General features: G+C 41.5%; 1 protein-coding gene across 8 annotated transcripts in view; it reads right to left on the reverse strand.

Annotated features, from left to right (window-relative positions):
- The window catches only part of PUM2 (pumilio RNA binding family member 2), a 92,260-nt gene extending 68,919 nt beyond the window's left edge, over positions 1–23,341 (reverse strand). For 3 of the 8 annotated variants that reach the window (XM_062209018.1, XM_062209014.1, XM_062209010.1), the window contains exons 1-2: positions 23,101–23,208; positions 1,394–1,462 (exon numbers count right to left, since the gene is read on the reverse strand). In XM_062209018.1, coding sequence (XP_062065002.1) covers positions 1,394–1,444 — 51 coding nt within the window. In that variant the 5' untranslated portion in view covers positions 1,445–1,462; positions 23,101–23,208. Of the gene's footprint in view, positions 1–131; positions 251–1,393; positions 1,463–18,382; positions 18,525–23,100; positions 23,209–23,313 lie in introns of those variants that run through there. The other 5 variants (XM_062209012.1, XM_062209011.1, XM_062209013.1 and 2 more) reach the window with 5 other exon arrangements.
- Between the last annotated feature and the right edge of the window lie 4,457 nt (positions 23,342–27,798).

Below are 27,798 nucleotides of genomic sequence, written 5' to 3' on the forward strand. Positions count from 1 at the left end.
AAAGCTGTAGTTTTTTTTTTAACAAGAAGTTATTCCCTCTCTAAAACTGTTTAGGGCCCAGAATTTTTACCTTATGCACTGGACTAACAAGTTTATTTTGGCAATACTTAAGCTTAAGCACCTTAACTCACCCTTAAATCAGTCCTCTGAAAATGACAAACTCTTTGGAAAACGCTGTTCTGAAGAAAGGGAGGGTTAGCTAGCTGCAGGGTGCCCTCTTGTGGCCCAAAGGAGTGACTGGACTCTGCATCTGAAGAGCACAGCATTGGATGGAGTGAGTCTCATGAAGGTCTCTATCTACCAAAGTAAAATAATCTCCAGGAGCAAGCAGTTAATCACATATCTTAGGTCTTTTTACTGTTATCTTCTATCATCAAAGTCCATACTATGTTAGGGGTATAGAATATGACAAAATAAAGATTCGACCACAAGAGTTTTCATAAAGTTTTGTAAATATTCAATAAGTATATAGAAAATAAAGTATCTCTGATGTCTCAAAATATGTAATGAAGTTAAACTGGCTGCCCCAAAGATAATCACAGATTTACAAGAATAATAAAATCTATTAAAAGGTGGAATACCGTCTATGCTAGGCATTCAAAGCTTGCAATTTACAGGGGGAGACAAATGTAAAACAAAATGTAACCAGTGATAATAATAAAAGTATGGATATAGATCTAGAAATCAGATGAAGTATTTAATTCTACTGCAGATAGCAATGGGACAATGGACCAGTATTTTCAGTACAGTTTTGCAGAGGATTATTAGTTTATTAAGCAAATTTCATTTAGGTGAACAAGAGAGATTCTGGGGAGGGAGAATAGTGAACAATCAAGTGTGGCTGAAGCAAACACAACATATGTCCATAAAACAGCAGAACAAGAATTAAAGTAGTGTCTTCTTCTGAGCAAAGCTAATTATGGATCATTAGAAAATAAGATATAACAAGGGTACTTCAAAAAGTTTGTGGAAAATGGAATTAAGTTTATTTTGGTGCAAAAAAATTTTGAAATCCATGCAAAGGGTCTTCAAAAAGTTCATGGAAAATGTATATCATGAAAGAAACTATGCATGGATTTCAAAATTTTTTTGCACCAAAATAAGCTTATCTTTTAATTTTGTTTTCCACGAACTTTTTGAAGTACCCACGTATCTAATCAAATCAACCAAGACATAATCACACTAAAAAAGCTTACTGCTAAAAGTTAAAAAAAAAAAAAAAAAAAAGAAAAAATTGAAAACCACAACTACAAAACTGTATAATTATAGAGATATTTAAAAAAAAACATTTTGGAAGATATAATCACTATTTTCAAGATTATGGTCAAAAACAACTTCAATGGTTTAGCTAATTAAAGTGAGGTGTAAGTGCTCCATATTTGTAAATACTTACCTCTCCCATTCCCCGAGATTCTAACGCAAGAGCTTGAAAATCATGATTCATTTCATCCACAAATCAAACCTGTTGAATAGCAAAATCAAAATTAATAGAAAGTCTTCAATAGGCTGCATTAACCATCCTTTAATATTAGATTACTACAGATCCTCATCTTAACATGATCTAGGATGGGCAAGAACTGATCTCTGTAAAGTCAGGTATCCAAATATAGTATAAGATAGCAACCCACATCAACACTCATGGAAAAGCATGATGAGATCAAGAGCTCTGGGATTATGTTATTATGTCAACAGAAACTCCTACCAGTTCTTGGGGCAAAAGGACAGAAGCAAGCACAAGAAGTAAGATACAGTTCTCTTTTTATGCTTTATTTCCTATCATTAAGTCACTTTGTATTACTTCTTTAAGATTTTATAAAATTTCCCAGCCTCTTAGTATTAGTAATTTTATATAGATAAATTTTATTGTAAATATTTGAGTAGCAACATACTAAAATGGCAATCCAATTATAGCTGAAATTAGATCTGGTAAAAGAAGTTACAGCATTCAAAGGAGGTTTCCTCAAAGATAATTCTTTTCCATTCTCAAACTACAACACATGTGCGTTTGTCTTTGCATTCCTAAAATTCTGAACTGCTTTTTATGCCTCTTACAACAATACACGGAGCCAGTAGCACTTTAAACTTCTATATGAAGCACTGTTGGGAAAAACCACCCAAAACTTGATCAAGCTACTACATTTCCCACTTTCCAAATTCAACTGGGAAAATCTTAGCATTTCCCCTAGTCATTTCCCTCCCTCTAAAAACTCCAGGCAGGTGCCAGCTCTGTAGCGTAGCCGGTACAGCCACCAGCATCCCATATGGATGTCGGTTGGAGTCCCAGTGGCTCCACTTCCAATCCAGCTCTTTGCCATAGCCTGGGAAAGCAGAAGATGGCCCAAGTGCTTGGGCCCCTAACGCCGTGTGGGAGGCCAGGAAAAAGCCCCTGGCTGTTGCGACCATTTGGGGATTGAACCAGTGGATGGAAGACCTCTCTCTCTCTCTCTCTGACTCTGCCCCTCTGTAACTCTGGCTTTCAAATAAATAAATACATCTTTAAAAAAAAAAAAACACAACACGCTGCAACTGACATTTGACAGTACTCTCCCTTTTCTGTAATACTGTTCTGTTTCCCTACTTTGTCTTTTATGACAATTACTCTTTTTGCTTTCCTATGTCTCTAGTTGATTCTCTTCAGGCTTTCTCACAAACTCCTTATTTGTCTCCCCACCCCTTAATACAGTGCTCTTTAGTATTCTAAAGAAGGTGTTCTCTTCTCTATCCTTTATCCTACAATCTCATCTAATCTCAATAGTGGTAGATCCTATATTTACAAAGTTACTGTCTTTCCAATTATCTCAGTCTTCCCACTTCCCAGATGTATCACAGGAAACTCCAACTTACTTTCTTTTCTACTTGTAACCTTAATAATTTTCTTCTTTACAGCTAATATTCAATCACTTGCCAAGTCCTGTTAAATCAAACTCTTAACTCATTTAAATCTATCCATTTTCAAGTTCTCTGGTTGTTTAGACCACCATGACCTTTTGCCTACAACACTGCAATTGTTCTCCTGTACTCCTACCCTACAACCTAATCACCAAAATATAATTAGTCATCTTTCCAAAACGTACTATGATCATGTGACTCCCATGTTTTAATCCTCCCACAAAGGTAAAGCTCAAACTTCTTATGTGGCTAAGAGGGGCAGAACTGGATTCAATGTATAGTTCTGGCACCTGGCAGTTGTAGAAATCTGAAAAAGTAACTTAGACTTTTTCTCAACTTCCTCAAGTGAACACATGGCAGCATCTGCTACATGACTTGCTATGAACACTGAATAATACAGTAAAACACTTAAAACAGTGGCTGACACATAAATATTCCATGTCAACTTTTTAAAAAGCTCTCTGATATTTTCATTACAAAGTGCTGGAAGTTAGATTCTCATATGAAAAACAAAAACAAAAACAACTCAACATATATCTTACACATTAATACAGAAATTAACCCAAAGTGGATAATTCACTTATATGTAAATCCTAAAGGGGCTGGTGCCGTGGCGCACTAGGTTAATCCTCTGCCTGCAGCGCCGGCATCCCATATGGGTGCTGGTTCTAGTCCTGGTTGCTCCTCTTCCAGTCCAGCTCTCTGCTACAGCCCGGGAGGGCAGTGGAGGATGGCCCAAGTGCTTGGGCCCCTGCACCTGTATGGGAGACCCTCAAGAGGAAGCACCTGGCTCCTGGCTTCGGATCGGTGTAGCTCTGGCCGTTGCAGCCATTTGAGGGATGACCCAACAGAAGGAAGACCTTTCTCTCTGTTTCTCTCTCACTGTCTATAACTCTACCTGTCAAGTAAATAAATAAATAAATAAATAAATCTTTAAAAATAAACAAATGTAAACCCTAAAATTATAAAACTTCTAGAAAAAAATGAAGAAAAGCTCTATAACCCATGTTCATCAATGAATTTTCACACCAATATCAAAAGTAGAGTCAATAAAAGAAAAACATTAGATTTCATAAAAATTAAAACATGTTCTAAAACATTGTCAAGAAAATGAAAAACCACACATTAGGAGAAAACTATTTGTTAATTACACACTGAGCAAATGATTTGTATCCAGAATACATAAAGAATTGTTTAAAAAAAATAGTAAAAGAACAATTAAGCCAAAACTGGGCAAAAGATCTGAACTGATACTACATCCAACTAGATGCATGGACAGCAAATAAGCTAGGAAGTCTGGATTCATGACCAGTTTGCACAAAGTGAGTAATTCATTCTGTCATTAATTCAGTACAGAAAAAATTTCTGTACAGAAAAAATGTGAATTCAAATATGACCACTGTTCTTTTAGAATTTAAATAAGTCTCAAGTTTCTTGGTTAAGGAGAGGGACCAAACCCTTCTGCTGGTAGCTATACTCAGGACAAATATAAAAACTACTTAAAGGAAATGGAACACAACTGAAAAACAGAACTAGAGGACAGTCAACACTTAGAAGGACTGGCACGGGTTGTTTTTAATTTTTAATGGCTGTTTTGCCAGAGGACAAGCCTCAGTATGTCGGTGGGCCTCTAAAATTCCTCAAGAACCCAGTCTTATTCAGTGGAAAAACCAAAGGGCAGAGTTGGCAGCAATTAGAGCTGCTAAGGAGAAAAACCCTAGAAAGGACACAAATTCTGAGTATAAATTATGCTCACATTTTTAGATGACCTCCAAACTACACATGTTTGAGACAGACTCTAAGTAGCCCAATTAAGGCTGAAATAATTCAACAAAAATTCCTGTTACTGACCACCACAGAAGTCATAAATCTGTAGTCCAAGTCTCATCAAAACAAAAATCAACATTTTCCATAGGAAAATAGTATAATCTGCAGTATTCAATGTTATTGATCCTGTTGGAATACAACCCATAATTACTAAACTTATGAAAAAACAGGAAAATGCAACATAAACTAAATGAAAAAAATCAATAAAGATCAAGCCCAAAATGACCCAGATCAGAATCTTCAAGCTAATACCATAATGGTGCTCAAAAATAAAAATGTGTTCCTAATGAATGAACAAACTTCAGCAAAGAAACAACAAAAATAACTCTGAAAATTCTAACATTGAAAAATACCTAAATTTTTGTTTTGCTGGATGTACTTAATAGCAGACTGTAGAAAAAAGTGTCAGTGAAAATGAAATGCAGTTCAAAACAGATCTCTAATCTGGAAAGATGGGGGAAAACGTAAAAAAATGAACACAGCCTCGGTGACATTTAAGATGGTATCAAAAGGTCTGACTTATATTTAACTAGAGCTTCAGAAGGGAAGAACACAATGGAAAAAATATTTAAAGAACGGTTAGAAAACCCATCCCTCCACCCCCAAATTTAGTGAGAGCCAAATTTAAATCCAGTAAGTTCAGGGGGCCCCAGGCAAGATGTAAGAAAAAAATCTCAAACCTATACACACCATATTAAAAACACTGAAAAAGAAAATCCTGAAAACAGACAAAGAGAAATCACACATTATTTGAGAGGGAACAGGGCCAGCCTTCTGGCCTAGCAGGTTAAGAGGGCGCCGTTATATGAATGATGGCTACCTCCAAATTATAAAGGACTAGATTTAAAAGTGCTGAAAGAAGAAACACCCAGATGGTATAGTCAACCACACAAGGTAGGCTTTAAGGTCCCTATTACTCACAGGCTACAGTGATTACTGTAACAAATACTGCAGGCAATCATAACAAAATGTTAAGTATTTGTGTCTCTAAATATAGAAAGGTATAGCAAAAATACAGAATATTTTTAAAAGGTTCACCTTATAGGCACCTATCATGAATGGAATTCACAGGACTAGAGATTGCACTGGGTGAGTGAGTGCTAAATATGAAGGCTTAGGTCATGATTATATAATACCATACTTTATAAACACTGCATACTTATGCTATATTTTTGCTTTATTAAGTTTATTAAAAAAAGAAACCCTACTCTTTCTGGTGTAAAGGCAGCCATTATTCACATCATTTTTTTCTTCAACAAATTAACCTTAACTCAGTATAACTGTGTTTTACTTTATAAACTTTAATTTTTTAACTTTTTGCCTCTTTTGTAGTAAACAGTATAAAACACAAACACAGGGGCCAGCGTCGTGCCATCCCATATGGACACCAAACATCTTCCAATCCAGCTCTCTGCTTATGGCCTGGGAAAGATGTGGAAGATATGATCCAAAGCCAGGAGCCAGGTGCTTCCTCTTGGTCTCCCATGCGGATGCAGGGCCCAAGCACCTGGGCCATCCTCTACTGCATTCCTGGGCCACAGCAGAGAACTGGACTGGAAGAGGAGCAGCCAGGACAGACCTGGTGCCCCAACCGGGACTAGAACCCGTGATGCCGGCGCTGCAGGCAGAGGATTAACCTAGTGAGCCATGGCGCCGGCCAGATTTATTCTATTTTTAAAATTTATTTTTACTCTTAAAATTTGTTAAAATCTATACAGTTACACACACATTAGCCTAGAATTATATGGAGTCAGGATCTTCAGTATCATAATCTTCCACCTCCTTTGTCCCACTAAGATTTCAGGGGAAATAATATAACAACACTTTATTCTGTATACCTCTTGAGGGATCTGCCTGAGGCTGTTTTAAACTTTTTTTAAGTGAAAGGAGGACACTCCAAAACAATAAAAACACAGCAAATACATTAAAAAGTAACTTTATTATCAAGTATTATATACTGTACTTAATTGCATGTGATTTACCTTTTTTAAAAAAAAAGATTTATTTATTTGAAAGGCAGAGTCAAAGAGAAGCTGAGGCAGAGAGAGAGGTCTTCCATCTGCTGGTTCACTCCCCAACTGGCTGCAACGGACAGAGCTGCCCGATCCAAAGCCAAGAGCTTCTTATGGGTCTCCCACATGGGTGCAGGGGCCCAAGGCCTTGCGTCATCTTCCACTGCTTTCCCATGCCATAGCAGAGAGCTGGATCAGAAGTGGAGCAGCTGGGACTCAAAACCAGCACCCATATGGGATGCCAGCATTGCAGGCAGCAGCCAGTGCAGTGAGTTGAGCTCACTGCCAGCATGCCATATGGGTGCCAGTTCATGTCCCATGTCTTGGCTGCTCCACTTCCAATCCAGCTCCCTGTTAATGCGCCTGGGAAAGCCGTGATGATGGCCCAAGTGCTTGGGCCCCTGCAGCCAAGTGGGAGACCTGGAAGAAGCTCCTGGCCAAGGTCTGGCCCAGCCCTGGTTGTTGCAGACATTTGGGGATTAAACCAGCAGATAGAAGATCTCTGTCTCTCCCCATCCTCTAATTCTGCCTTATAGATAAACCTTAGGAAAAAAAAGAGGGGGGGAGGGAGGGAAAGAAAAATAAAAAAAAAGGTAGGTGATGGTTACTAGGGGATTCAATCATGAAAAAAAGACTGAGACTTTTAGTCTTTCCCATCCTCACCTCTAGGGAGAGGAGTTGAAGGCTGAGTCAATCACCAGCTGCCAATGATTCAGTACATACTCAATGAAGTTTCCACAAAAAGCTGAATGGATGGAGTTCTGGGAGCTTCCAGGTCCCCTCTCCATACTTCATCCCATTTCCATTGTTGTTCCTCTTGTATCCTTTGTAATATCCTTTATAATAAACAGGTAAGCCTAAGTACTCCTATTTCCCTCAGTTCTGTGAGCTGTTCTAGCAAATTAATAAAACTGAAATAGGAGGTTATTTGGAAACCTCTGATTTATACTTGGGCAGAAGCACAGGTGACAATCTGCTACTTAAAACTAGCATCTGAAGTAGGGGGAAGTCTCAAGGGACTGAGCCCTCAATCAGCAGGATCTGATGCTATTTCTTCGCAGACAGAATTCAAACCAGAGAACATAAAGAGCTGGTATCAGATGGAGAATCTGCTAGAGAATCCTGACTCTTCAGAGTGTAGGGTAATACCCTCATAAATATCTGGTCACAGAAGTGTTCTGTATTGTGAATATAGCAGGAGAAACTGAATTTGTTTTTTGTTTGTTCTTCCTATTGTCTTACATTTGGTGTCAGAAGTGGGACTTGTCAGCACAGCAGGTAAAGAAAGCATGAAAGCGTAAAGATGAAGAACTTCTGATTTCTGAGTGGCCATCTTACCACCCATGGTATGAACGGCAGATGTTCTGTGCCTGATTACTAAAGTAAAAAGTAACATGGAATTTAGAGTAAATAAAACTTTTAGAGCTGGTTCATTAGAAACATAAGGAAATGCAAACCATTAGGAAGAAACTGAAATTCACCAACCCTTGGGTATTATCTATAATAGCTAAAGTGAAATTAAGACTGCTGGGTTGGACCTTTACACGAGGTCAGATTTCATGAGTCTGACCTGCAGTCACTTGCTTCGAAGTTGTTGTTCAAAGAAGTTATTCAGGGACAAGAGAAAGTATCTCTAAGACCTGGGGTTACCAGGAAGGGAGTCAATGTGAGAGGATAAAACAAAACAAAAAAAAAAACCACAAACCACTACTAAAACCAGAGGGTACAGTGTGAAGCAATGTTTTGTGGAAGGTATCACAGGATTCCCAAGGAGCCTCACTAAAATGGATTCTGAGAGTATTTAACTCAGGAGCAATACCTTTGGTTTTAAGTTCTAGAGTGGAAAAGCACGCTTGGGGGGTTTGATGCAGAACCCACAGCTCACTATGAAGCAATCACAGATGGCAGTTATATGTAAACACACACGGGAGGTTATCTCTGATGGAACAGCCTGCCTTCTAGACTGAATGGATAGAAGTCGCTGTAAGATGTTTAACCTGAAAAGGGAAACTGCCCAATTCCACCTATAAATGATGTAACTCCTTTATATAAAACACAGAATTGTGCAGCTACTAAAAACATTTGGCAACATAATTTTAAAAACGTTTATATAAGCAATGTTAAGAGTGAAAGGAAATGAACCAAAATCCAGTGGTCAGGACACAACCAATTCTAAAATCTATTTTTCTGTATTTTGTTACCTTTCTATATGACCAATTAGTAAATTTACAAGGGGAGGGAGACCTGTAGTTATAAAAAACAAAAACAAAAAGGAAACAGACCTCAGGATTTTTCTTAAGAATAAAGTACTGGTGGGCCAGCATTGTGGCACAGCAGGTCAAGCCACTGTCTGCAATGCCAACATCCCATATAAATGCCAGTTTGAGTCCCAGCTGTTCCGCTTCCAATCCAGCTCCCTGTTAATGCACCTGGGAAAGCAAAAGAAGATGGCCCCAGGTACTTGGGCTCCAGCACCCAGTGGGAGATCTAGAGGGAGTGCCTGGCTCCTAGTTTCCGCTTAGACCTGCCCCAGCCATTGAGGACATCTGGGGAGTGAACCAGCAGTTGGATGATCTCTCCCCTCACCTCCCCTCTCCTACCCTCCCCTCTCCTCTTCTCTCTCTCCCCTTCAAGTAAATAAATAAATCTCTGGAGAAAAAAGAAATAAAGTACTATAGCCATATTGACACTCTTTTTTGCTTACTTCCAGGTTTTCATCTGTGGCCCCAATAGGTAAGGTCAAATGAGTTAAAGAACCTCTGGACAATCCTGAGAGGGCTCTTAGTTATGGGATTCATCCTTAACATTATGGCGATCCACGGCCCTAGTGCAAGGGTCAAAAAACTTTCTCTGTAAAGGGACAGATAGCAAACATTTCAGGCTCTGGTTATATGGTCTGTTGTACTAACCAACTATGCCTCTGCAGCTGGAAAGCAGCTATAGACAATATCAAAATGAACGAGCATGATGTAGCCCAATAAAAATCACTTATGAACAGTAAAATTTTGATCTCATGTATTTTCACATCACTAATGTTTTTTTCCCAGTAACTGAACAATGTAAAAACCATACCTGATGAGTCAACCATGCAAAACAGTTAACTGATCCACATGCCATAGTTTGCTAACCTTTGCTCTAGTGCATTTGCTCTTTTTACTGCTCCACAAAATCAAATGCAGACAATCCATTCTCAAACATGAACAAACCAAAGTTGAGCAGCAAAGCTATCCTTTCAACTTTTTCATTTATGCTATCTCCATCCACATTTTTTTCTTACACTGAATGGAGATCTCAGATCAAAACTAAAGGGAGGTATGACTTTATTGTCTTTCAAAGGCCAGAGTAGGTCACAGAGAAGATTTTTTAACAACCCCAGCACCCTTCCAAAGGCCATAAGCTCAGTTTTTTGTTTTTTGTTTTTTAATTTATTTGACAGAGTTAGACAGACAGAAAGGTCTTCCTTCCGTTGGTTCACCCCCAAATGGCTGCTATGGCCGGAACTACGCGGATCCGAAGCCAGAAGCCAGGTGCTGCCCCCTGGTCTCCCACGCGGGTACAGGGCCCAAGCACTTGGGCCATCCTCTACTGCACTCTGGCCACAGCAGAGAGCTGGACTGGAAGAGGGGCAACCGGGACAGAATCCGGCGCCCATATAGGATGCCGGCGCTGCAGGCAGAGGATCAACCAAGTGAGCCACAGCGCCGACCCCGATAAGCTCAGTTTTTAAATTTAGGATGCTACTATTTACTTCAATCACAAGGAAGAAAATGAAGGAGAAAATATGCAAGGCAACAGGATAGGTATAAAACAAACAAGTCTTCAACTCTCCTGCAGTAACCTCCTTACTGACAATAATAAAGCTGAAGACAGGCACACATATATTATCAAATGGGACTCCAAAATATGAATCTGCTGTTTTTAAAGAAGCTACAAATGCAATCAAATGGCAAATGAAAAGTTAGATCTTGGACATGAATTTAATGACTTCACCCTGAATGGTTATACTTAGGTAGAAGCAATTTTCTAACAAGCAATACAATCTATCTAGCAACCAGTTACATAATACTGAATTGACTGCTTATTTGAAGAAAATGTATTCAAGAGTTACAATGTACTGTATTACTCAGGCTGTTGATTCTGTCTTCAACTTTTTTTTTCCTGAATTATTAAGGCTTGAAACTTTATAATCCTGTTTGAATTTGCTAATATAGAAAATACATCATAGAAATTTTCCTATGACTATGATCACTGTAATCTTGAAATAAATTAGAACAAAAAGTTCTTAAGGTTATGACTGTTTCCTAGCAAAAGAAAAGAAACAATAGTAACTTATTTTACTCATTCTAAACTTAACAATATTAGATAACTTTTCTGTAGGCAGATCATTTTTTTTTTGTTTAAGATTTTATTTGAAAGTCAGAGTTACACAGAGAGAGGAGAGGCAGAGAGAGAAAGAGAGAGGTCCTCCATCCGATGGTTCACGCCCCAGTTGGCCGCAACGGCCTGAGCTGCACTGATCCGAAGCCAGGAGCCAAGGACCTGAGCCATCTTCCACTGCTTTCCCAGGCCACAGCAGAGAGCTGAATCGAAAGAGGAGCAGCCGGATCCTGACCTGGCACCCACATGGGACGCCGGCGCTTCAGGCCAGGGTGTTAACCCGCTGCATCACAGCATCACAGCCCTGGCCCCCAGATCACTATTAATTAAATTAGAATACAGGTGAAGCATTTCAAACAACAACTTCATTAGTTCTGTGATAATGTCCATATTTACCCAAATACATAACCCAAAAAGTTCACTAATATGTGTAAACAACCAAGAACATTGCCCGGCGTTGTGGTACAGCAAATTAGGCCACCACCTGGAACGCAGACATCCCATGAGTACTAGTTTGGATCCCAGCTGCTCAGTTACCATTCTAGCCTGCTGTGAGTGCATCTGGGAAGGCAGTGGAGGATGCCCCAAGTGCTTAGGCCCCTGCCACCCACCATGGGAGACTTGGAGTTTCAGGGTCTTGGCTTCAGCCTGGCCACTGAGGCCATTTAGAGAATGAACCAGTACATGGAAGATTTCTCTCCCTTCGTCACTCTTTCAAATAAATAAAATAAATCTTAAAAAAAAAAAAATAAAGAATAGGCCAGTGCCGTGGCTTAACAGGCTAATCCTCCGCCTTGTGGCACCGGCACACTGGGTTCTAGTCCCGGTTGGGGTGCCGGATTCTATCCTGGTGGCCCCTCTTCCAGGCCAGCTCTCTGCTATGGCCCGGGAAGGCAGTGGAGAATGGCCCAAGTCCTTGGGCCCTGCACCCCGTGGGAGACCAGGAGGAAGCACCTGGCTTCTGGCTTTGGATCTGCGCAGTGTGCCGGCCGTGGCAGCCATTGGAGGGTGAACCAACGGCAAAAAGGAAGACCTTTCTCTCTCTCTCTCACTATCCACTCTGCCTATCCAAAAAAGAAAGAAAGAAAGAAAGAAAGAAAGAAAGAAAGAAAGAAAGAAAGAAAGAAAGAAAGAAAGAAAGAAAATGCATCAATGCATTTATACCATTAAGAGTCAATTTTTCTGACATCTGAAGACACTTCCTCACTATATAGGTACCATATAAAATAAGAGGCCATAAAGAACATTTAGAACCACAGTAAGTGGTATTAAAGCTGTCTAACACAACATGACACTACTCAAAATTTCATGATCTCCTAACTGGTTATATTTTAAGCCTAGAGTAGAAATTAAGCTGTGGGATCAAAGAGACTAGGGACTGTGTATTAGCCACCTAATGCTGCATATAGAAAAAATGTATTTTATGGATTTCAGTTCATGAAATCACTGATATCTAGGTAATGACTGTAAATGCTTTCAAACACACAGATGCACAATTTTAAAAGACAATAAGGTTCTTTCTCAGACTTTTTGTAGTGCTTAAAACATTTACTAACACAAAATGACTAGTTGCATGGCACTATTTCTCCAAATTGGTCCTCTACACCTGAAGGTTGTGAGCTATCTTTTATATCAATTACAAAAACCATAAAAAGCTTACTGATTCACATAAATCTTAAAGCAATTTAAAGATAGTGATAGGGGGCTTACAACATTCTTGAGAGTCATCCCCAGTCTTTAATAAACATAATAATTAAACAAGTGCTACTGGAGGGGAGGAAGCCATTGTAATCCATAAGCTGTACTTTGGAAATTATATTCATTAAATAAAAGTTAAAAAAAGTTTCTAAAAAAAAAAAATTTGATGAGGAACAGGAACTTTGCATAAAAAAAAAGTGCTATCAGTCACTATCATCCTCAAGAACACTTCTCTTCTGCACATTCAACCCCTTGTTAGCATATATGCCAACAAAATTAATTTAGCAATGCCTTTTCTTATTCTTGTAACAAAGGTAAATCTAAATCCAGTCTTAGCTATTTAAAGTACTTTCAAAGTAGCCTTCCATGATTTAACATTCAGTTGGTACTAATCATCATCAATTTTCTGGGGCATAAATTAAATCACATATTTTTCTAGCAGTATAGGACAAGTCACTTAGCTAGTGGGTGAACCAAGAGCCGCACAATTTTCCCCCCTATTTTCCATTTGTTTGTCCATGCACACATGCTCATCTTTAGACTAAAGAAAAGTTCTATGTTTTGAATGAAATTGGACATTAAAAGCAAGTTTTATCAAGATACACTCTCCCAGGCCGGCGCCATGGCTTAACAGGCTAATCCTCTGCCTTGCGGCACCGGCACACCGGGTTCTAGTCCCGGTTGGGGCGCCGGATTCTGTCCCGGGTGCCCCTCTTCCAGGCCAGCTCTCTGCTATGGGCCGGGAAGGCAGTGGAGGATGGCCCAAGTGCTTGGGACCTGCACCCGCATGGGAGACCAGGAGAAGCACCTGGCTCCTGGCTTTGGATCAGTACGATGCGCTGGCCGCAGCGGCCATTGGAGGGTGAACCAACGGCAAAAAGGAAGACCTTTCTCTCTGTCTCTGTCTCTCTCTCTCTCTCTCACTATCCACTCTGTCAAAAAAAAAAAGATACACTTTCCCAGAAACCGGAATCCCATTTAAAGATTCCATTAGTGCAACTCTTGTGTTGATTCTAGCCCTAGCATTAAGACATTAAACATAAACCTACCAAATATTTCTGTGTAAGAATTCTCTAGCTTGGGGCGGGGTTTGTGGCTCAGTGAGTTAAGCTATTGCCTGTGATTTGAGCACCAGTTCAAATCCCAGCTGCTCCACTTCCCATCCAGCTCCCTGCTAATATACCTGGGAAAGCAGAAGATGGCTCAAATACCCGGGCCCCTGCTCCCCACCTGGAAGACCCTGATGGAATTTCAGGCTCCTGGTTTCAGCTTAGCATAACCTGGCTGTTGCAGCCATTTAGGGAGTAAACCAGCAGATTGAAGATCTCTCCCTTTCTGCCTTTCAAATGAAGGCTTAAAAATTTTTTTTTCTAGTACTGAGGCAAACATATATATATACACACATATATGTATATATATTTATATATGCAAACATAAGGCTATATTTTTATCACTTAAAATTCTCTCATAAAAGAGAATCACCATATATTTAAATACAAGTCTCTCATACTACAAGGCATTCATTCTCTCACTTTATTTTGGGAAACAAAACTACTACTTAGATAAGCTCTACACATTAACACAACCTCAGTCAATGCTAGCTTTTGATGCTTTAGTTGTCACTTGAGAGATGCAAGTCAAATAACTTAAATGAAAATGAGTATGACAGGCTTTAGAACATTGCTAGATATCAGAAAAATTGTTTTAATTATATCAGATACATGTGAAATGTCAAAAATAGGATGAAATGAGTATCCCAAAAAAGCAGTATTTCTAAATTGCTATTGTTGGTCATTTTAAATGTGACATTATACAGGTAGAACAAGATATTGCATGCCCTATGATGTAAGAATATGAAACAGTACCACTACCCATGAAGAAATCATGCCATAAAAAGACCCTCAAAAAACTAAACTTTAATCCCATCCTAGATCTAGATCTAGATCTAAATATTGGTTTACAGAAAATTGAGAGACACATAAGAAAAAGTTAATAGATCGACAATCACGAAAATCTAAAATTCCAAAAAAGGGAAGAAGAAAAGAATCAGTTTCACTAATGTATTTATAAAAATTCAATTTTACTAGAGGGGAAGAGAAAGAAAATCAAAGCTTAAAGTCAAATGAGTTGTATAAAACCTGTTTGAATCCTGATTCTAAAAAACCAAGTTTGAAAGACTTTTATGAGAAAACTCAGGGAAATGAAAACTAAAATTGGATAGTATGTAACATTAAGGAATTGTTAATTGTGATACTAGCAAGACAACTATTATTTTTACAAGTCCTCAATATAAAACAACTTAACGCTTGAAACGAGAAGTAGGGGTCAGTGTTATGGCACTGGGGGTAATACTGCCACCTGCAATGCCAAACACCCCATAAGGGTGTGGGTTTGAGTCCCAGCTGCTCCACTTTCTATCCTGCTCACTGCTAATGCACATGGGAAAGAAGAAGATGGCTCAGGTGCTTGGACCCCTGTCCCCGACGTGGAACACCTGGATGATGCTACTACCAGCTCCTGGCTTCAATCTAGCCCAGTCCTAGCCGCTGGGGCCATCTGGGGAGTGAACCAGTGGATGGAGGCTCGCTAACTCTGCCTTTCAAATAAATAGACAAATTCATAAAAAAAGAAATGATAAGCAGTCTGAGATTTGCTTTTAAAATGTTTTAAAAAAGGAAAATAGAAGTATAAACAAGATTTCACATAATGCTGAACATGAATGACACATATCTATAGGTTCACTGTACTTTCCCACTTGTATTTGAAAATTTTCATTGTGAAGTTTAGTAAAATACATATAACAATGACAAACATGAAGCAGGTGGTATTTATGCTAGACATTAAAGGAGACTCAATTTGGATATTTTATCCATATTTTATCTATTAACTGTATGTTATAAAGGTGGCTACTTCCCCCAAAGTTGCGACTTAAGGTCCGAGTTACTGTATGAACTTAATTTCACTTATTAGTTCAATTGTCCTTTTAACTATGAAATAAATGTTCCTGAAAATTCATCTCCAAACTCTGCTGAACTAATTTAATCAGACAACCTTAACCCAAAGAGAGTAACAGAATTTACTGAGCATTCAACTTTATGTCAGAGGTACATTCTGTCTAATTCTCACTGCAATCCAACACAAATAAGGAAATTGCAGTCAATTCCCCTACTCTGATGAGGCAAAGCTACTAAAATGGCAGAGGAAATCACTACTATCGAGACCACAAGTCCAGTGTTTTCCCCCACAGCAAGGAAGCATAAAGCACTCAACTCATAAGGTAACCGTGAACCTCTCTGCTACCTTCTTCCTCCTGCTTACATTATTCTAGCCACCTTTCCAGCCCTCCACTACCTATTCTTGTGCAAATCCCACAAATCTCCAAGTTTTGCTCAGATGCTTTCTCCATAAAAACTATCCCAAGTTTTCTCAATTCCCATAGCATTTACTCAGTTTTCAATATTAATAAGAGATGCAGCTTACTCTTTAGATTTGAAAAGGTCTCTAACTCATAATTAGACTAGAAAAAAATTTAACATGATCTTTCCAACTGTTTTGGTTGTTAATGTTCTATGAAATCTTTTTTTTTTTTTAAGATTTCTATTTATTTATTTGAGAGGTAGAGTTACAGACAGTGAGAGGGAAACACAGAAAGAAAGGTCTTCCTTCCGTTGGTTCACTCCTCAAATGCCACAACGGCCAGAGCTCTGCCGATCCGGAGCCAGGAGCCAGGAACTTTTTCCCAGTCTCCTATGTGGGTACAGTGGACCAAGGACTTGGGCCATCTTCTACTGCTTTCCCAGGCCACAGCAGAGAGCTGGATTGGAAGAGGAGCAGCCAGGACTAGAACCGGCTCCATACGGGATGCCGGCGCTGCAGGCAGAGAATTAACCACAGCGCTGGCCCCATGAAATCTTAATAATTATGAGGGAGAAGAACAAAATGGAGGATACTAAAGATAATGCAATAGAGAAACAAAATGATAAAATAAAAATATTCCAGGATATTAAACAAAAAGGCAAACTGAAAATTAGTGTGTTACTATGATCTTAGTTTTGTAAACATAGAATACAAGCATACATACAAATGTATATATGAAAAACAGTAAGAGTGTAACTTAACCTTACACCAGAGGAATGGTTATATCCGGGAAGATAAAAGACATGATTTTTACACTTTACATTTTATAGTTCTTTACTCCTAGAATATACCCCATACACTATCTGTATTTTTAAAAGTATTTAAAACATAAACATTAAAATCACTAGACATATTTACATACTTCTTATAGTCGTATCAGATTGAAAAATAATATCTCAACATAAAACCAACATCTATAGGGCTCAAATATCTAATGAACTAATTAGTAATATGCCACATCTGTGCACCAAAATGATTTCTATAGCTTATTTCAAAGCAATATGTATTTTTACAATAATGTTATCAAGAGGACTAGATATACCCCCTAAAACAAATATAACTACAGTCTATGTATTATGACTTATAAAGAAATATGAGGAAAAAAGCTATTCCTAGAAAAATGCTCTCAATTCAGTCCTATATGTATGCTCCCAACAGTTTTAGAGGCAACACAAAAGAACTGATATACATTCAGTATTTACTACAGTAATTATCTTCAGCCATACCTTCACAACACTTTGGATATTTAAAAGCAAACACAGTTTGTAGATCTAATATCCTATCATCTGATTTAAAGGAATAGCACTTACATGAAATTAGTATTTACCATCCTTCCAGGTCAGTTCTATCCTACTCTGATAATTTCTTCAAAATAATAATAATTAAAAAATACAGCCAAGTAAGCTATATATTTAAACTCACCGTATTTGAAAATATCCTGACAAATGTAATTTACATTATTTCTGGCTTTCAAAACACTGTACTGTTATTTGCTTTGTAATATATTTACATTAGATTAAAGATAAACTGTTTAAGAAAACTTTGTTAGGACCTGCAATGAGGTGCAGCAGGTTAAGCTGCCACTGTTGACACCTGTTCCTTTCCTAGCCACTCTGCTTTTGATCTAGCTCCCTGCTACTGCGTCTGGGAAGGCAAAGAAGATGGCCCAAGTCTGGCTGTTGTAGCCATTTAGGGGGTGAAACAGAAGATGCAGGATCTCTGTCACTCTATGGTTCGAATAATCAATCCATCTTTGAAACAAGAAAACTGTCATTACTCCCATCACCTAAACACTATCCTTGATGTGAATTCAGAAAACACCAATAAAGGCCAAAAGACTCCAACTCTAATGCTTTGTGAATAAGAGGATTAATCACTAAAGAAAGCTATCTCTTTGGTACTCAGAAGGTTTAATCACCTGAGGTAAAATATGGGATAGATTACACAAGAGGTAAGATATGGGATAGATTACCAGTACACCTTTCTTAAATCAAGGATCTGCTGATTCCCACAAGACTAAATGCAGACATTTTGGAAACTCTTCATAGGCCTCTCATGATTATGTGTAAGCCCTTTTCAAGAATACTGGTCCCCCAACCTTCACAATGCATCATAATCTAGACAGGAGAATTAAAAACTGCAGATGCTCAAACCCCATTTACCTAAGGCTGATCTGACGTAGTCTGGAGAAGACACAGATAAATTTAAGTTATCCAAGTGATGCTTGCCTGTGTAGTTAGGGTTGTTCTCCTTATGGACCACCATATGGCTAAGGACCATACCCACACTCTAGAGGTTGCCCAACTAAAAAAAAAAAAAAAATTAGTATTATTCATGATGGTGTAACAGAAACCAGAATCAAAAGACCCAGAATATAGTTACAGGTTTGGCTCTAACAGTGGAATGAACTCAGATCAGTTAAAACTCTGATTTGTTTCCCCATTTATATGTGAGAATCACAACGCCTCCTTCATAGGGTGATTATGCAGAGGAAATCAAGTAATATGTGAAGTTGAAATATAAGTAACTTCTTCTACAGTATTAATGACCCACCATAATAAGTAAACCAGAGGCTGGTGTTGTGGCGCAGAGGGTTAAGTTGTTGCCTGTGATGCTGGCATCCCAGAGACACACATACACACAGAAAGAAATCTCCTATATTGCAGACTCACTTTCCAAATGCCAGCAACAGCTGGGACCAGGCCACGCAGAACCACAGGGAACTCAATCCGGGTCTGCCCCATGGGTGGCAGAGACCCAGCTACTTGAACCAACACCTGCTGCCTCCCAGGGTGCATATTAGCAGGAAAATGTAATTGGGAGCAGAGCTGGGTCTCAAACCCAGGGACTCCCATATAGGAAGCTGGCATCCCAAACTGTGTCTTAATACTCAGACTAACAAACGTACTGAATGCTCTTCAAACATCACCCTATGAATATTTTCTCAACTGAAATTCTGATAATTGGCAAACAATTTATGTTCGCCAAGAATCTTGAGCACACCTATTTTTGCTAGTGTAGGATCCACATAATTTAGGAACTAAATGAAAGCACCTTTGGACAAAAAGCAATTATACTTTTAATGGTAATATGTAGGCAAAGCAGAAGCCACAATCCCTCTCCTAACTATGAAACTTAATTCTGTTTATGTTGAATTGATTTCAAAGGTTCAGAACTTATAACAGAAAATGTTAATTTTTTTTTTATCTACCTGCATTAAAAGTACTGATAAAACATTACGGAGATGCTTTAATAAACCAGCTCAAAAAATGACCTGGTCATCAAAGTTTCAAGTGACTCCTACCTGGTGTGTTGAGTGTGTGTATAACTTTTTTTTGGTATTTATTAACATCATACAATACAGTCCACCTACAATTTGCCTCATCTAACTGCCTAGTAAATAACCTAAACTTAGGGTCACTCTTTTTCTACCACTCATTTGCCTTCTTTTATGTCTCAATAAAAACCAACTGCATCTGTGTAGTCAGTTAAGACAGTCTCTCAGTAATCTCAAAAAAACAGTAACTCTGTCTCTAAAATACTGCTACCTGAAACTTTGAAAGGAAAAAGCAATTATCATGTACTTGCCTCCACATTCTATAAACAGTTTATCACTGGAAAATCTTGAAAATACATCTTTCAGAAACAGTGCCTAAAACTAGGGATCACCACTTTGAGATCTAGAACTTGCTGCTCTCAACACAAGAGGTCTACTACAATAGAAATCATCAAGATCTAACCTCAAACCAGGTTCTCTACACACTTACTCATGTAAATATGTATTAACAAAACAATGCAAATGATCTCCCATATTTCCCACACTACTGAGGCTGCAGGTCTATTCCCTCCGACAATGTTGACTAGATAATTTTGTATGATCATGGTCTAGTCAATTGCACCAAATCCTTTCTAGGAAACAAATTCTGGGGAGTTACTGCTGTGGTCCAAATACCTATTTTGTGTAAAGTAAATGACCTTTTTCTTCCCTGTCCTATTTGCAACCAAAACATCTTGACACTGTTCAAGTACAGCCCTCTCCCCCTTCTCCTTTCACATTTCAAATTACTTCCCTTTTTTGTGCATATTGCATCTAAGAGCAATATGCACACAACTGTGCACATATGGATGTTTCCCAGTACTATCATCTTTTCTCCTTCCACAAGAAAACTACAGTGAGAGGAAACATGTAACCTGAAAATGGATGAGATCACAGTAGCTAAATCTGCAAAGTGGAACATACTGAATAAATCAGCCTTCTACCAACAAGCTTGAACAACTCATCCTTGTAATTCTTGAAAACACTTTCGAAGAACATAAAAAGAACCCAAGCAAGGATCAAACAAAACTTTTCACTTAAAAAAAAAAAGTCAATAAAAGACAAAAAGTTCTACAAATTCACTGGAATTAAAACAACTCTGGAAGGAGATACATGTGTTTAATGAAGCAAGTCTTAATTTTTCATTTAGATAAGCTGAATCTCCTGAGACACTGAAAGAAAACATCACTAGGGGAAAAAAAAAAAACAAAACAGTAACTCTGTCTCTAAAATATTGCTACCTGAAACGCTGAAAAGAAAAAGTATTTATCATGTACTTGCCTCTACAATTCTACATACAGTGTATCACTTGAAAATACATCTCTCACTTTCAACTACAAAAGCAATAAATTTCAAATGAAAACTGACTTCAGTCTATACAGCCAAATATAAAAACCACTATTAAAATATTAGCATCCAAATCATACAATTTGAGGAAACCTTTTCCTACCACACAAGGCTTCAGAACTTGAGAGACTGAAGGAGTTAGATCGATGGCAACCCAACACATACTTTACAATAACTGGCAGGCAAAAAAACTGAGACCTAGACCCAATGGGTTTCTGTATACCACACCCTGAAATTATCCTAACCGAGTCACAGATAGCACTGTCCTCTAAAAAGAAGCCATCTATTCCTGATGGCCACAGGAAGCAGCAGAACAAAATTAACCGCTTTCTGCAAGCGACAGTCTCCGGGACAAGGGAGGAGCTCCACCTCACAAATTAAAGTGAAGAGGAAAATGGTAGCAGAATAGGAGCAAGTCAAATTAGTTTATGCCTTCTTAAAAAGTCAGAAAATCTTATTCAACATGTCAAATAAAGCAAAGTGAAATTCGGATACTGTATTTTAAAATTCATAAACGTTAATATGAAAAAAAGAATATTTGCATATCATGGAAACCCAATGAAGTCTTTAAATTAGGAAGTATGCAGGAGTCCAGGAGACAGTAAGCAAGCTCCACTTAAAATTATGAAGATCTTGTCAGCATCTATAAAAAGAGACAGCCTGATAACAGAAGATTGGCTTTGTATGCCGCATCTGGCTCCCAGCTCAGATCACAATTACTTGTATAACTTAGCTAAGTTTCTACTCAAGAAGACCAATTATCTTCCAACATCAAAAAGGTTTGTAAACAAGTATAGAAGGTTTAAGAGAAAGAACATCCAAGTGTGACTATCTGCGTTAAGATTCTTCATTTTATCTACCTGTAATTACCTCTAAGAAAATTTGGCCTAGTAAAGGCGACAATTTAAATGTCAGTAATTAATTCACGCTTTTTAAAAACAGTTGAAATCTCACTAAACAAAACACCTGGCCTAGCGTTTCTGAAATAGACAATTTTTTAAAGATAGTAACTTTTTCTGTGTATGAAACTGCCATCAAAGACTAAAATACAACTGCAAACAACTCAATTTCACCCAAAATGGCAGTTTTAAGACATTTCTGCAGCAAAGGAAATGTCAACAATTCGTTATGTCTACACGTGAAGTAAATCTTTTAAAACCAGGATATTAAAAGACTAAGAACAGAACCGTATTAACTGAAAATACTCATCCTTATATTTTTAGCATGACTCCTGGTTAGAATTCCTTAAATCACCCTCCCAAACTTTAGGTCACATGGTGAAGTCACCCACTCAACGTGGTAATCTAAGCAGTTAACGAGCTCTATGAAATCCTCAGCTAACTCCTTTGTTAACACTGTTTTCTTGACATCCAATATCTCTGCAGGTACTGCGTTTCTCCTTCCTGTTTAAAACCATTTTTCCAACAAAGCTTCCCCTAAAAAAATCTTGGCCAAAAAAGCTGCCACCAGTTTTCCTAAGTAAAAACCTCAAAAGCATTAAACCCTAACAGGATTTGTTTCACGGCGCCTACTACGTCGACAAAACATCTCCAAAGTTTAAATACGCGTTAACACCGAAATGCTATGTTCAAGGAAAAGCGAGTTTTCTCTCGCCGCGTTCCCACAAGTAGCACTACCCCCACACACGTGCTCGGACACAAAACGATAAACAATCTATTTCCCCAAACCGGACGCCAATTCAGACACAGAAGGGCGCCGCTCGCCTTCTCGTCGGCCGTGATGCACGCCTGTGTCTGTCTGAGTGACCGAAATCTGCGCCTAGGGCCACACCGAGCATTCCTGACCAAGGGCACCTAGATCTGTCGAACCCAGGGCACCGCGGCTGAGACACCCACGTCGGGGCACACCCGGGCCCGGCGTTCACACACCTCCCAGCCGGCCTCGCCCCCACTCCGCCACCCCGAGGGCCCCCAGCGCTCCGAGACCCGGGGACCACGGGGTCCGAGCCGGGGGTCCCGCGAGCCCGGCGCACGGGGGAGGCGGGGAGCGCGGCGCCCCCTCCCCCGCCCGGCGCACACCCCCTTCCGGCACCCCTCCCCCTGCATTGTGCGAGCGGGCCCCAGGCCGCCGCCGGCGCGGGGAGCCCGCAGGCCGCGGCCGCCCTCCCCTCGGCGGGGCCGCCCGCCACACAAAGCCGGGGAAGCCGGCCCTGCGGCGCCGGAGGGTGGGAGCGCGAGAAGGCGCGGGCTGACTTACGGGGCTGCTGCGGCCGCGCTGCCTCAGCCGGGGACACCGACCGTTGGGCACACGGCGGCGTCGCTCTTGGCCGTCCTCCCCCTCCTCCGCCTTCGGTGGCGGCAATGTCTTCTTTCTCCTCCTACCTCCCTCCCCCCCCACCCCACCTCCTCCTTCTCCTCCCCCTCCTCCTCCGAACCACCGAAGTACCGAGGGTGAGACACAGAGACTCACAACAACATGGCTGCCACCGCTGCCTCCCCTCCCCTCCCCCCGCCCACCGGCCGCGCGCAAGGCACTCCGGGAGGAAGGGGCGGGGGGGCGCTCACCGAGGCGCGGCTCCTCTCAGTGGCTTGCGTGCCTTCTCCCGCGCTCCGGGCGGGGGCTCTGCGCGTGCGCGCGCCGTCTGCGCTCCGGCGTGCGCGGCCGTCCGTCCGGCGTGCGCTCCCCCGCCCTTTCTTCGCGGGCTCGCGGCTGGGCCGGGGCCTCTGCGGCTCGCGCTCGCCTGCTCGGCTCGGCCGCGGCGCGCGGCGGGAGCGCGCGCGGGGCTCGGACGGCGCAGGCGTGGTGTTTCCGAACGCGGCGTTCTTCTGTGTTGCCGCGTGGGGCCTCGACTTCCGAATTCGCTCACCCTCGGCTTCCTGCCGGCACGCTCATTGTTCGCCCCCACACGCCCGTCCCCAGCCGCCGGGGGCGAACTCTCTCCCTTCCGGGGCGATGGCCCCCACAGGAGCCTCACGAAGACCCAGGCCTTTCGCGTTCCCCCTTCGCCTCCCTCGCAGGACACGGAGAGGAGTTCGGGGTGAAGGGTGAAAAGCGGCCCCGAGAGTGCGCTGGCGCCTCTGGTGCTGGCGCCCGGGCCGCCGGAGCCTGCGCTCCGCAAATTGCCAGTCCCCCAGAGCTGGCCCCGGGGGACACAAAGGGACCCCGGCGTGGCTGCCGCCGGGCCGCTGCTCCCCGCGGCTGCGTGTGGCGTGCTGTCCGGTGCTGCTCCGGGTCCGCCTGAAGACACGCGGCCCCACGCCGGGCGCCCCTGCGGAGCCGTAATTCCGGCCTCCTGACCCGGCCGCGTTGTCGCTCCGCCGGCCCGGTTGCCACGTGGGAGGCCTGCACACCTGGCTTCTCTGCCCTGGGAGTCGCTTAATAGATGGCTCCCCCGGCGCCTGTAGGCTCCGTGCACGGCAGGGGCCATGTTTGAGGAAAGTTGCGTGTGTCGCCGTGCTGCAGGCTCGAAAGTCCAACATCGAGGGGCTGGCATCCGCCCGCTTCGGAAGGGCAAGACAGCAACACGACAATCTATTACGGGGGATTATCTGTAACCTTAAGTCACCACAGTAAGGGATTTATCCAAAATAAATATTGTGGCCATACAGTCACGCTGCAGAAGAGACTATGTGTTTAATTGAAATGGATGCAGGTTGTCTACTAAAGAGCATATTCAACCATGCCAATTGTTCTTAAGTAATAGAAACCGAGGTGCAGCTCCCAACTGCACTGTCCAGTTCATACTCCTTGAACTATCTTGCGTTTGCAGTGTGTGAGGATTTTAACCCCAACTGTTAGGTAACACCTTGGACAATCAATATTCCATGGAAGGCACCTACTCAGAATCTTTATCACTCTGGATCACTTTTTTTTTTTTTTTCTTTTTTTGGACAGGCAGAGTGGACAGTGAGAGAGAGACAGAGAGAAAGGTCTTCCTTTGCCGTTGGTTCACCCTCCAATGGCTGCCGCGGCCGACGCACCGCGCTGATCCGAAGGCAGGAGCCAGGTGCTTCTCCTGGTCTCCCATGGGGTGCAGGGCCCAAGCACTTGGGCCATCCTCCACTGTACTCCCTGGCCACAGCAGAGAACTGGCCTGGAAGAGGGGCACCCGGGACAGAATCCGGCGCCCTGACCCGGACTAGAACTTGATGTGCCGGCGCCGCTAGGCGGAGGATTAGCCTATTGAGCCACGGCGCCGGCAGTCACTGGTTTTAATCTCATCCTCTGGCTCAACTTCTGTGTGCTCCCAAAACTAGCTTTATTCTAAGCAAATCAATGTCTACTTTAAAAGACTATTAAGTAGAAAAAAATCAATCTTTGCTGAATCCTTCCAGAGAAAAAAGTGGTCCATCTCTGAGGGCAGAGCCTGGCACCAGGTATGTTGAAAACTGAAGTTGCACCCTCTCTCCCTCAACCCATCTCTTCGGCACTGTGTCCATGGTTGGTGGTACCCCCCCCCTCCCAATTAATTTCCCAAACTACTCCTTGGAACCAGTCTTTTCTTCTTATCCCCTATGGATATTTTTACTTCTTAAATATTTCTGGATAGTCTCTGTCTCTCACTAATACTAGCCTTGCTTCCCAGGTCTGGATATCTGTAGCTAGCTCTTAGTCAACCCTCCTGATTAAGTTCCGATTCCATCTCTCGCCCTCCAATTAGTTTTGCTTACTGCCATGTAAAATACAAATCTGACTCTTGGCACCCTAGCCTTCGACTTCAAGCATCCTATTGCTCCCCTATCACCCACCGAATGTGCTCTGTCCAGTGTTAGAAGATATTTCAAAAAAAAAAAAAAAAAGAAGAAGAAGAAGAAGATATTCCTTTAGGAAATGTCCCATCATCAAATAAGCGTGGGAGATTCTGGAATGTACATGGTTTACAATGGTTTCGTCTCTCTCCATTGAGCGGGTAGCAGAAGAGTCTTTATATACAGTTGCTTAGCCTGGGTGGAAGTAGACGGGCTTTCCTCTCTCAGAATATGGAACTGGAACTGAGAGAACCCAGCCTTCTCCCAGGAAGTCTCTTGGACCTGGGACCTCTTGGGCTGACTTGTGTCACCATATAGACAGGAAACCTATAGGGAAGAGTGGGTTTCGGAAAGGAAAGGATAGTCCTGACGGTGTTTGTCTTACACTTGTTCCTGTGCCTGGCCGCCTCCCCTCCCTGAAGTATGAGAAACGTGGCTGGATCTCCTTAATCAGTTCTGCTTTTTCTGCTGAAGCCTAATGAAATGAGTTATTAAAGAGTCCTAACTAAGCGCTGTGTGTATACCATAGTTATTGCTTATTTGGTGCTTACAGGATGCAAGCACCAAAGCGTTTTCAATACATCATCTCAGTTAATGCTCCCAGTGTCTCCAGGAGCAGCACTGGCTTCATAGGCAATGACACAAGGCCACTGGGGTTCTGCAGTTGCTTTCGTGCCCTGTTGTCACCATCTAGAAAGTTTTAATCACTGCTGGCAAAGGGATCTCCCCTTTTCATTTTGCACCAAGCTTCACAAGTTATAGAGCCTGACCTGCCTACGAGGTATTATGTCTATTTGACAAAAGGCTTCTTTCCTGCCAAACTGCTTAGCGCCCTCAAAATCAAAATATGCATTGTAAATATTGAAGTGAGAGGTACAGGATGCGATGTTTCCCAACAAATTTGACCTTAGGAGACTGTTCTTTGTGGAGAATCTCTTACTGGTCGTGTGCTCCGCGAAACACAGATTAAAACCCAGCCCTTCAGTGACCTGACCCTGCCTCTGTCCCTGTCTCCTCCTCAGCTCGCAAGTCCCTATGCGGGGCAAGCAGTTTCTTGCTTTTGTGCCTTCACATGTGCTTAACAATCTGCCATGCTCATTAGACACTTCTGATTATAATTGGCTTCTCTTTAGATCTACCTACAAGGAAAGCATGTACTCCTCAGCCAATGTAAATAGCTGGGGTGCTTGGTAGCTAAAGTGAACATTATAATTGACACCTCAACCGTCGTTCTAATCACCTGGGAGCTTGTTAGAAATGCAGAATCTTGGCCCGAAGCCAGATCTGCTGAATCAGAATCTGCATTTTAACAAGATTCTTGGGCAATTCCTATAGTGTACAATAGAGTTTGGGAAGCATTAGTAAGCCCATCACAATAACGCCATCACGCTTGCTAGAAATTGGTTCTCTAATGGGTGTGCCTTACCCATTTTGAGCCAGTGAGGCACAAAGAAGCGCCAGCTCAGTGCATGTGGGGAGAAAAACATCAGCCTCTCTCTCCTGGATGTAAACAAGAACACAGGCAGCCGCAGTTCCTGCTGACAGGCATCCAATGACAGCCAGGGAAACCAGATTGTGGCAGAGACTGCTAGGAGCCTCCCCTGTGTGCTCCTCTCCTTCCTTAGTAACCAGTCCTGATCTGGGACTAGAGAGTCAGGAGTGGAGTGCCCTGGCATTCAGCAGCACCCAGTGCATCTTGGGAAATGTGAGTCAAGTGGACCTCAGCCAGAGTTGCACATCAGGATCACCTGGGGGAACATTTAAGATGTATCCATATCCAGGCCCCCACTCCAGAGATTTTTATTTCTTGGGCCTGGGCTGAAGCTTGGACATTGGTATTTTTCAAAAGTTTGTCCTTAGTGGTTACAAAGTGTAACCATGATTGAACACCACCAATTTGCATAGGTTACATCTTCAAACACAGTGTCAGTTTGTATTCTTCACTCAAATGCCCCCTTTTTCACTAGCACTGTTTGTAAAGCTTCTTGGAAATTCTTTTAATAACTTTATAAAAGTAAGAGGAACCCTTTATAAAAATTTCCAGAAATACAGAGAAGTTGAAACCACCCTAACTTTAATATCACAGAAATATTAATATCTGTATTTGTGAACATTATAATTACATGCATGAGTACAGATAGGAGAGATAGGGAGACATGTAGATAGAGTGACATTAACAGGAATAGGCTGGGGCCAGCGCTGCGGC

Source organism: Lepus europaeus, chromosome 13 (assembly GCF_033115175.1).
Source record: "Lepus europaeus isolate LE1 chromosome 13, mLepTim1.pri, whole genome shotgun sequence".
NCBI lineage: Eukaryota > Metazoa > Chordata > Mammalia > Lagomorpha > Leporidae > Lepus > Lepus europaeus.